Source organism: Anneissia japonica, unplaced genomic scaffold (assembly GCF_011630105.1).
Source record: "Anneissia japonica isolate Jap-2015-1 unplaced genomic scaffold, ASM1163010v1 scaffold287727_len1644234_cov201, whole genome shotgun sequence".
Lineage (NCBI taxonomy): Eukaryota > Metazoa > Echinodermata > Crinoidea > Comatulida > Comatulidae > Anneissia > Anneissia japonica.
Window position 1 is genome coordinate 1,042,084 of NW_022713615.1, and position 12,361 is coordinate 1,054,444.

General features: G+C 32.7%; 1 protein-coding gene across 1 annotated transcript; it reads right to left on the minus strand.

The window, feature by feature from the left end:
- Nucleotides 1-1,045: 1,045 nt before the first annotated feature.
- Nucleotides 1,046-11,986, minus strand: LOC117108624 (large neutral amino acids transporter small subunit 1-like). Its single transcript, XM_033250711.1, has 10 exons — nt 11,486-11,986; nt 10,546-10,671; nt 9,641-9,737; nt 8,677-8,721; nt 7,801-7,924; nt 6,797-6,900; nt 4,682-4,778; nt 4,246-4,395; nt 2,596-2,767; nt 1,046-2,233 (listed from the first exon to the last, which is right to left on the minus strand). Exons 1-10 carry the CDS (start codon nt 11,922-11,924, stop codon nt 2,154-2,156), a joined length of 1,434 nt encoding a protein of 477 aa, XP_033106602.1. The 5' UTR covers nt 11,925-11,986; the 3' UTR covers nt 1,046-2,153.
- Nucleotides 11,987-12,361: the final 375 nt, after the last annotated feature.

The following is a 12,361-nucleotide window of genomic DNA, read 5'->3' on the forward strand; positions in this document are numbered from 1 at the left end:
TTTTTTTTTTTAACAGTGCCGTTCGCGCGCGTCTCACATACACAGGTGTTATCCCACAAACGCGCGTATGTTTTTTTTTTAACAGTGCCGTTCGCGCGCGTCTCACATACACAGGTGTTATCCCACAAACGCGCGTATGTTTTTTTAACAGTGCCGTTTTGTGGGACCTTAGCAACAATATCTAAGGGGTGGGGCTTAGCAAAAAGTTGCATTAACTTAGTATCTGTCACTTACGTATGCACTCTTCATGAAATTTAGTTTACGTTTTTATTAATTTTGTTCCACTGCATGCCTCGTACATTCGCTGAAAAAACCTGTAATTTTTCATTAACATTAGGAAGAAAGAGTAGAACTACCTTTAATTTTAAAAATATTGAATAACAAGAGCCTATTTAAAAATATTCTATTCATTTTGGCTCCACATCACTGAGTGAAACAGTTGGTCTTCAAACTCATGTAAATTCTTTCCATCCATTGTGTAAATAACATTGAACTTGGTATATCTCAGTGATGGCGGCAGAAATTCCCCGATGCGAGGTCCAAATTTCCTGACAGGGGGTCCAAATTCTCTAAGCCCCACCCTATTTGGAGCAAATTTTAAGAACGCTTCTAAATGCTCAGAAACAGTGTTCCCCTGGGAAACCCCAGTTACGCCCCTGACTACACAGTGCACTGTGTAAATAATTTCATCTATATAATATTGGATTGGATTTCTTCGGTGTGATCGACACCAAGTAAGAGCCCACGAAAGTCACAAGACTTATCTCTAGTGGGGTCCTTCTGGTGGTGAATTTGGCAGTACACCGGGAGACTATCCATTACTCTTTTCCGAAGAGTGTATCGTGTTCTTGAACGTGCATATGGGCCACTTTGCACACAGGACAAACGGCTTAAACGTCTCATCCGATAGACGGTGCAGTATTGAAAATTGCATATCAGCCCATAACTCTCATAATATTACGTACTGTATTTTGTAATTCAATTGTAAGCTAGTAGGAAAACTAAACCAGGCATTATACAGGAAACAAAAACACAATCAACAAGATATATGGTTCATTTTTAATACATATTATGTATGCATAACAACATTTTGAAACCATAACATAAAGTTTCCACCACATGGCAAGATCAGAGTGTAACTATTATAGTTAAACACTGTATTTCACATCTTAGATTACATTAACAATCTTTGCATCTCGACAGTAACGAATGAGACACAGGGCCCAGGGCGAGAAAGTAATGGGGACCCATGCACTTCGGTGTAACAAAAGTGGCCGAGGGGCCCATTCGCAGTACAATATCAACATACCATAACCTGTTATATTTACTATTGATTGGTATACTATGTGATTACTAGTACTGTACACATCTTTTCGTTATTGCGGACTATTCAAATTTTAGTCTGTAGTGGAGTCTGGCTGTGGAGCACATTTGGTTTGAGTATTTATTGTCATGTGAGTTCTCATGACATTTGTGAGTTAAGTACCAGAAAATACATTGTTTCAATTTTCTAGTTTTTTGGCGTAAGTTTTAGTTTTTTATGTACAAGTAGTAGGAAAAGCCCCTCTTGGGTCTTTTGATTGAGCCCAAATGCTTTAACCCCTAGAGCCCATAGACGTTACGCCACTGCATCTTAATATATTTTAATTTTTCTCTTGGTCTCTAGCAAGAGACAGTTTCAAGCAGCAAAAACTTAGTCAGTAGAGGTATCCAGATAAATAATATAATTGTTTGGTAATATTAATTAAATTTTATTTTATTAAAATATAAATAAAATCTGGTAAAATACCAATTGTGCATTTTGTTTTACTAGTCGCATCTTTGGTTCAGATTTTTGTTGCAAAAATACATTTTAATATTATACTGATAACTTAGCACACTTTTGATTTTTTTATTTTGGGGGGGGGGCTTGGTGCTTGAGAGGGTGTAACAAAAGATATGCTTTATATTTTGAAAATTTCATTGAATAATGGCATTTCAAAATCAAAACTTTGTTAAAAGTAAATAAAATTAGTTAAACTACAGACAGACAGACAAAATAATACCACTCTTATACAGTTAGCATGAGTGAAAATATAAAGTAAATCCCAAATTAAAATAGTGTAATTAAATTCAAATTAATTTAAAAAATGTATAAATAAATTATATATAAATCACGTTTCGATTTTCTCTTGCTTCCCTACATCCTCACCAGCTACACGAAGAATTTTTTGCAAAAAGTGTGTTGTGTGTTCTGAAATTACAAAGTAAAACATAAGAATGTATGTAAACTAATTTATTGATTTTCTTAGTTTTATAAACTTTTGTAGCAAGCTACCAGCATCTATTTATATTGAGAAATTTCTTATGTCCTCGAATTTGGATCGCTACCACCATTGGTGCCAAAATTGATTTATTTTTAATAGTTTCACTGATTAAGACAAACTTTAAGGCCTGGAATCTATGAGATGCTAAAATAATATTCCCATATGTAAATTCCCATAATTTCAGCATTCTTCTATGCCTGCTGAAAATTAGAAACATCCTGAGGTTTCCACCCTATGATTGGTTGTCATGGAGATTATAATAATAATTATAATGAAACAATAATCTTACTGGATAGAGTTGAAATGCATGAGATCCTTTTATGAATGGTAAGATAGTAGACTGGTATACCACTCAATGTTATAATGAAACCAATCAAGGTGTCAAGAGGATCCGATATTGCTCCAAGAATGACTAATGCTATACATGATACAACAAAAATGATCGGCAACGCCAAGTTCACCTGTAAGATAATAAAAGAATAAATTTTTTATTAAGACAGAAGTGACTAAAATTTTATTTTTGGCCAATTAAATTAGGAAAAAAAAATGGAAAGTTGAGAAAAAAATAAAAGTTTTTCTTTATTTTTATTATGCCCGTTGCTGCCTTATTTCTTTCTAATTACCATCCCATTACCACACTGTTTACATTCACAAATAAAATAAAATAGTTATTTTTTCCTCAGTCTGAATGATTTTGGCAAAACTATTTGCTAAATAAGAAAAAAAAAATTTATGCATGTGGACATAACTGATTTGACTATATATGGGTGCGATATGACACATCATGCCAATATATATATATTCATTTTTTTAAATTTTAGTACCATTTTTATTCGCTAATTATTTTTTCTATACTATTTGTTGCTCATCCACAAAAAATTAACAATTAATAAATATTCCTAAATCTTCATTGATGATTATACTGAGAATGAAGATATGTTAATTTTCGAAGAATACTTAGAATTTAAATTACAATTCAGATTAAAGCAACTGTTATTTACTCTGCAAATAGTGCAAACATTCTGAGCCCTCTGTTCTGCAATATACATAGATAGATATGTCCTATGATGCCACATTAAAAAAAAAACTCTTAAGCCATATCCAGACCATCAAATGTTTAAAAATAATAACACCCAAATATTTATATAGCACCAATTCCAACGAATGATCAAAGGTGCTGAGAGTTATATTACCCCTGGTCACTGGATAACGTACAATAGCATACCAGCACAAAGTGCAACCTTCTCTGCTCTCTGGGAGTACACCTAGTCGTGCTCTAGGCGCACAAAACTAGTAGTACATTCATTGCCACAACATGCTATCAGATAACTATTTATACTCCTGGGTAGAAAGAAACAAATGTAAAATGATTTGCCCAAGGACACAAGCAATTTATTTGACAAAAACTTGTGGCATGCCCAAATATGGTCATGGTGGCATTACATCATAACCAAATATAGGCAATTAGAACAGTTTTTTTTTTCGAAAATTTGATAGTGTGGACAGAGCTCCTGGGTAGAGAGAGATATAAAGTGCCTTAACCACAAATGACTTGCACACCACAGTTTCAAACCCCTAACCTCAAGACTGGGACTCCAAGCCACAACCAATGCACCACCTGCTTCTGTTAGTCAGAGGTAGAGTTTAGATGAAAATTTACTCTGTTTGGTTTTTGTTTAGCTACACAATATGGCTGGGACCGCATTGGGATCCACACTGAGCTCCTGGTGGTGAATTAGGCAGTACAAACAGGAAACAATCTTCAGCAGTTTTTTAAAGAGTATATAATGTTCTTTAATGCGAACGGTGTGCTATACCCAGTATTTTAAAGGGAGAGCAACTCCATAAAGTTGAACCAAAAACACTAAGATCTCCATGGCTGAGCAAACACACAGTGGTTACCACCAGATTCAACTCACCAATCCAAAGGTCCACCTACCTTAAGCGGTTTAACAATATCAGGACGTTGACTTCTCATGTACAGAAGTGCTGCCACAGCAAGACCACTGGAACTCCATTCAACAAAACTAAAGAAATTTATTAACATCCAAACGTCTTCAACAAATACATAAACGAGAGTAGTTATGCACTGTGGGGGGAAAAAGTTTAAAAGAGAATGAAAAATTACTGCAAATTGGATCAGGAACATAAATAAAAAATCAGTCAAGTATAATTGCTCAGAAATCTCCTTTTACTTCTGTCTTTTTGTCAGTTTAACCGACAGAGATAAGCTGCTCTCAAAGAACGGGCGTAAAGTGAGAACAGATTACTCACTGCATGAAAATGGTTCATGGCTGCTTATGTATCCTATGGTAGGAAACATGAGAAAATTTCTTAAATATTAAGTTAAAAAGAAATAACAAACAAAGTATTACCGTGATCAGTAGAGATGGAAGTGGGGTCTTGAATCTTAGGTTGATCATTGCAATAATACTGGGAAGCATGCCATCTCTAGCTCCAGCAAAATATAATCTGTGAATCCAAATAAAACCTTTTATGTAAAGAAAAAAACACTGTATGATAAAAAAAATTGCAATTTTCAATAACTCCTAACTAATAAATTAAAGAAATATGAGGTTTTTTAATGCAAGTTGTGGAGTTGTTGCCCTAATTTTCATACAAATCAATATATCTTCTTGTTGTGATCTCTTTTAAATATTGTTCAATTACTATTCAGCCAATCAAAGACACAGATCTCAGAATGTTATACTTCAACAAGGATTGGGAAGGATACTGTCTATTATATTATTTGGTAAATAATCAAACTGTATGCATGTCTTTTTTTTTATTAGTGCTATAAATAGAATATAGTACTCTAATTTTTTCAGTCTGATAAATGCCATATTTTTAAGTAGGCCTTGTTTGTAAAGTGCCATGTTATTGTCAAATTATTAACTTCAGTTGGATTGCGAACACCCTCACTAAAGAGTGTTGAAATACGCAATTAACGATTTTGTAAAATCAATTATCACTTCACTTGAGGGTTAAATGTCTGTAATTCTAATTTAATAAATAAATGGAACTGGAGCATAATATTTTAAGATCCTGTCCGACTCAAAATTTAGGAAAAAACTTTATAAAACACCAAATTACTAATTTAAGGGGAGCTAAATTTATCAACTTCTTACAAAAGCAGATCAAAACAATTCCGTTTTTTCAATTTTACATACGTAATTAATTGTACTATGATCATTCTTAAATTCTCTGGTAAAGAATCTGTGCAAAGAATTAGGAACAGTATATGTACACATCTTTTGGCAAAAATTTTTTTTTATCAATATTATTATAAAATCCAATAACCAAAATATATAATGTAAATCAAGGTCAACACCAGCAGGTCAGGTGCAAATTGTGTATACCTTGTTTAGCAAACCCGCCACCAGCCAATATTGATGATTTTAAATAAAATAACATTTTATTTTTGGCCAATTAGAAAAAAAAAATGGAAATTTCAGAAAAAAAAAATTAAAGTTTTTCTTTATTTTTATTACGCCTGCTTCTACCTTGAAATCTCAAAAAATAGGATAGTATATTTCTTTCTAATTACCATCCCATTACTACACTGTTTACATTCACAAATAAAATAAAATTTTTATTTTTTCCTCCACCTGGGTGATTTTGGCAAAACTATTTGCTAAATAAGAATACAAATTTTTTTTTTTTTCCGACCTCCGCTGACGTTCTTTAAAAAAATAAGAAAACAAGGTATAAAAAAATACTGGACTTATCATTTTCAATTAATAAGATTTAGCCATGAGTTTCAAATTATGCATGTGGACATAATTGATTTGACTGTATATGAGTGTGATATGACACATCATGCCAATATATATAGGCATAATGACATCATGCCCATATATGTACACTCTCCGAGACCTTGAAAAGATGTTTTATTATACTTAAATTGTAGTACCATTTTTATTTGCTAATTATTTTTTCTATACTATTTGTTGCTCATCCTCAAAAAATTAAAAATTGATAATATTCCTAAATCTTGATTGATGATTATACTGAGAATGAACATATGGTAATTTTCGAAGAATAATTCAAATTTAAATTACAATTCAGATTAAAGCAACAACTGTTATTTACTCTGCCAATAGCGCAAATATTCTGAGCGCTCTGTTCTGCAATATACATAGATAGATCTAGGCCTAGGGGCCTAGCCTAGGTAGGAGTGTAATGCGGCCTAGGGGCCTGGTATCACATTAGAACTTATATTTTTCCCTACCATATGCGTGTTGCCCTAATATTTAAATAATATGCTAATCCACTTAGTGAATAACAAGTTGTTAGTCATTGACAAAAAGGTGATTGTATTGTTACTAAATTTGCATAAAGCGTAAATCCGTTGCCAGCCGGTCATATAAAATGACCTGTCTCTTATACACATCTAGTCATGGTGGCATTACATCATAACCAAATATAGGCAATTAGAACAGTTTTTTTGAAAATTTGATAGTGTGGACAGAGCTTTATGAAGCTAATACCTTGAGATGGCTAGGAGAGTGCCGTTGATGGAGCCGAGTGTGGACAACGCCACAGAAACCGGGATGATCCACGCAAACTGGGCAAGAGCCTTTTCACCGAATGTCTAAAAAATATACAATATATTATACACTTTTGTTTGTTTTAATTAAAAAATCTTTTTCTGAATAAAAACATATTATCTAAAAATAAATACATAATAAAGTACCTAAACATAAGGCAAGTTATTTTTAATGATAATTGTGTAGAGGTACGGTACCGTACACTATCTCGGTAATGATAAAAAGGTTATGGTTGGCAACAGCCAGGGACACTCACCATTACAGAGAAAGCGTATGGTACCATATGTGGCAAAGATAGGCCAAACCAGTCACTCCTCACAAAAATTTATTTTTAAGTTATTATTTAAGGGTTAAACAGTAAAATGAGAGCAATAAAATGGTGAAAAAAAAACATTTAAATCCGACATTTCATTATAAAGTTGCAGGAGGTAAAACATACAGATCTTTTTAAAAAAAATTTTTTAAGAAATCAGTCTTCAAAGTTTATGATTTCGGGCATTTCCCAGGCACAGACCATCACCAAGTCGTCAAAAAATTGTTGTTTTAACATTGAAAATGGAGAAAATATTTGCATAGCTTGATGTACAGATATATAAAGGTTAGGTTAGTGCAATAAAATAGATTTCAAAAATTTTGACAAACCAGCATGTTTTGGCCATTATATCTGAAAAACAATTTGCAACGAGTGACTCGTTTGGCTTGTCTTTAATTGCCACATATTTTCCACTGACTATTTTTAAATAACTTACCATATGATTTGTTAAGCTATTTAAAATAACATACATAATTATGTTTTGGAAAGTTACATTTGAATAAGGTATACACAGTGCTTTGCTACAGAAATGTGTAAAAAGATAGAATAATGAAAATAAAAATATTAATAAATAAAATTTTAAATAAAAATCAGGCACCCTACTTGTTTTATGTTAGAATATCAATCTTACCACTGCGACTGCATTCGATATTAGGATTTCATCAGTTGTTAGGACGGAAAAATATGCAACATTTGTTAAGATGTAGATAACCACACAAATGAATAGACCAGCAACAATAGCCCTCGGCAAGTCTCTGTGAACAAAAATATAATATAAACAGTAATACTAGAGGATCTACTGAGCTTCAATTTTGTTTAAACGACAGTAATTATTATTATTATTATTATTATTATTATTATTATTATTATTAAGAAGCATTTATATAGTGCCAAAGAGATCAAAAACATTAGAACCAATTTTTTCAAAGTTAAAAGCTAAGTACAATAACAACAAAATGCAAATAAAATAAAAAATGTCCTACTAATATTGCCAGTTAGGGATAAATAATAAAACACAGTGTATAGGAAATATTAAAAATTATGAAACAACCAAGTATAGTTAAAAAACAATTATAAAAACTACTCTTTAGGGAAAGGTGTGTTTTTAGAAGTTTATTAAAACATTGGACACTGGCGCCTGGCGGATCTCATAAATTATTCCATTAGTTTGGGAGCAATCAAAGAAAAGCACTCTCACCAAAAACTACTTTTGTCACGGGAACTACAAGGCGTTTTTCAAATTCAAAATTCTTTAAAATATCTATTTGTTTTCTGAGTTTTACTTTTTTTCTTACTTTCCATATTCTAATCATAGCAATAAAAAAATTACTTAGTTACAATCTTCAGGTTCAAATTCCTGGATCCACAACAAAATAGCTCACACTAACCAACCTCCCACACATTCAGAATAAAGGAAGATTAGCTGTTGTGACATAGATTTCTTAACTTGGGACTCTGAAATTGGGGTTTCTTTTTCTTTAACTAAAAACGCATTATTACAACTCACCTTTTGGGGTTTTTCATTTCTTCTGTCATAAAATTCAAACAGTTCCTTTAAAAAGAGAATTAACTTTCTTATGAATTTGACAAAATATTATAATACACCAACATCAATATTATTAAAATCCTCATACTCTTTAAATTCATTTCTTCTCTCATAAAATTCATACATTTCCTTTAAAGAAGAAAATAAATTTTCTTATATTAAAGTTTGACCAATTTTTAAAAATACACCACATTAATAACACTACCATTTATTAAAGGTATTGAAATTAGCATTCAATGAGATATTAAATGTTTTTTCACTGCACTGATCAAGCTAAGTATAAAATCTTTTTTTTTGTAACTTTCTTCCCCTTCGTGGGGGTATATTTTTCATAAATTGAACTAATTGATAATAATGATAGAAGGCCAAATAAAATAAATTGTTTTTTTGCCCTTCTTTTTTAAAAAATGATAAATACGGGCAGGTGGAAAAAGTTTTTTTTAATTTATTTTTTTTTTTTAAATACTCATCAGATGGATTAAAAATAACCCACAGAGGCCTATGGCAATATCTTACATCAGACAACAACTTTAGACTACATTGTAGGGCATCTGGCAAAAAGTAAGATAAATTCACTCACATTTTTTAAAAATTTATAACTTGTTTTTCTGCCTCTATTTTTTCAGTGAGTTAGGGGTGGGTGGAGGAGGTTAAACAAACATTTTGTTTTTGGCCTAATAATGCATTACTAGTATAATAAATAATTACATTTTTAAGGATTATGCTATCCCATATTTTTATATAAAATTTTTCATGTAGAACTTTATATATTTTTATGACTATATTTTAATTTATGTATTTTTCTAATAAATCTATGAATTGAATTGAAATTAAATTTCTACAGGCAATATGTTAATTTATTATTTTATTCATATGCCTTTAAGCTTGTTTGAATAATTAATATTAAATAATGATTAACAATTACCATCCAGAGTAGGACCAAAGGCCTGAATAGAAAGCAGCTCCCAAACCTTTCCAGCTTATGTCAGAAAATGAGTTTTCAAAACTGCCTACTCCACCAACTGCAAACAAATCACATAATTTAATATATGAAAGAATAAAATAATGCATGTGTGGAATTACTGTATGCTCAAAGGAGCCTTCAATACAGTATATAATTTCTGTGAACTTGGGAGGAAAAAAACTTGATGGATAAAATAAAAAATATGAATTGTTTACTTTCAATTAAAAATTAGATCTAAAATAATTATTTTGCATGCTTACAGTAGTCATTCCGACTCAAATCAGCCAGAAATTTAAAAGTTCTTAATTAAACCGGTGATGAATATTCTCATACTACTACTACATATATAAAAGTCTGCAAGGTAATTACAGGTAGAGCAATAATGAAGGTATGATGGGGTCCGAACATGGTTGCAGGACCATTGACCCTAAAAATACAAAGGCTACTTTGACCTACTGGATGATCCTGTGGACACTTAATATTAATTATGAAATTTATACCAGTACACATATACACATATCATCAATGTAAGTAGAAAGATTAAACTTTGTTTCTCAACTCCTTATGTGTGAACTGATTTTTAAAAAAATAGACAGATTTAAATGTATTCTGGATATCAGGTCAAAAGTTAAGTCACAAATACTGACTTATAATTGTCAATATTTGTTAAAAGCACCTAAAATTACTTTAAATTGCGAGTTAGCGCCAGTCAACTGATCATTGATCCCACCCCTTAACCTTCACGCCCCCATCAGCACCCCCACTTCCAGACTCCTTGAAGCCACTGAGTGATAATGGCACATATAGTTTATAACTTAAGAAAGAGCTGATGAATTATAAATAAGGAAAACTTCAGTGGTTCCCACCTTTGATGAGGTTGACAAATCCAGTAATGGTGATGATGAGAAGAGCAATGATTTTAGCAACAGTGAGGGCATCCTGCATCCTGGTCGCAGAGCGGACGCTAATGCAGTTTATGTAAGTCATTGTTACTGAAAATGAAAAAGATATACTGTACAAACACTGTAAATGCTCGAATAAGCGCCACGGCGCTTATAAAATTTTTGGAGGCTTTAGTGCCTGTATTTGAGAGCGGCGCTTATAAAAAAGTATTTGCGTGGCGCTTTCCATGCCCTTTCCCATGTTACCTATCTCATGTATTCTTCCCTAATCGGTAGACCTAGGTCCTAGTCACATAAATAAACATTTATAAAGAAATGCTTGTGTTTTCATTGAGTTATTTATTCATTTTAACACTGTATACATTGTATTTAAAACACTGTTTCTCAAAGTGTTTCACTACACACAGGGTAATATATACCCTCGATTAAGCACCCCGGCGCTTATTTGAGAGCGGCGCTTAGGAATATAAAAATAATCAGGTTTGCAGCGGTGCTTACTCGAGAGCGGCGCTTATTCAAGCATTTACAGTAAATGCAATGCAGTATAACTTATAAGAGTTTCCTACAAAGACTCATATTCAAAAAATATAAAATACGATTAAATAAAAATTAATGAATTTGACTTTTTTTTTTAATGAACTATGCCTTTTTCACATTGGCATAGAATAGGGGTGCGAACGCGCCACACCCCTTCCCACATGAGCCGCAAATTAATAATAAATTAAGATAAAAAATAAAAATGCAAATTGACATTTTTTAACCTATTCCCCTGTTATGAATATTCTTGCATTTAAGACTTGCATGCTAATCTCTATATAGCCATCTTACCAACAGCAGTGTTTAGGCCTATAATACTGTAGTTTAACAAAATACAAAAATGAAATGTCAGAAAAAGTAATCTTACCTACACCAATCAGACCCAACAATTTAATACACACTGGTGGTATTGGACAGACAGTTGTGAAGAATGGTTGCAAAACATACTCAGCGAAAGTTAACGCAATGATAGCAGTGGATGAAGGAATTAAGATTACGATACTTGTCCACTGGTATAAAAAGCCTAAAAGACTGCCAAATGCTTCACGAATGTAAACATATGTTCCACCGTACAGTGGAAGAGCCAGGCCAAGCTCGGCGAAGCATATCGCTCCTATTGCCGAAAAGGCACCACATAAAATCCATACTATCAGCGACATTCCAACGGAATTAATACTTTCGAAGATTCCTTTAGGTGAAAGGAAAATACCAGATCCAATAATAATTCCAACATTGACACAAACACCATTAAAAAATCCCAGTCGTGGTTTAATCCGAACAGTTGTTTCACCGTTGCTGGAAGACATTGTTTACTTATCTAGTTGAAAGTACTTATTCAAAAAGCCGGGACACATGAGTAAAGCGACCAACATTCTGTTACCAATCACGCTGAGCGTAGAGACAGTATTGATATGGTTATGAATATGCATTATAATGTGAAATGAACCGTGAAAATGTATTAATTTCTGCCGAATTATTAGTAGGCTTATTATTTAGAGATACTTCCAGTTAGATGAATAATGGCATTTTTCGATTTTGGATCTTCATACACGTGCGTTGCGTTTGTGTGTGTGTGTGTGTGGGGGGGGGGGGGGGTGTGAGGGGGGGGGGGGGGGGGGGTGTGAAGTGTGTATACCTGGCCTGTTCTGCTTGGTCAATTAATAAATTTGCCCTAAAAGAAACAAGATGTCTGTTTCAAGTGCTGGATAAAGTGCCTTTCCCGAACAAAACAAAATGTCAGCTT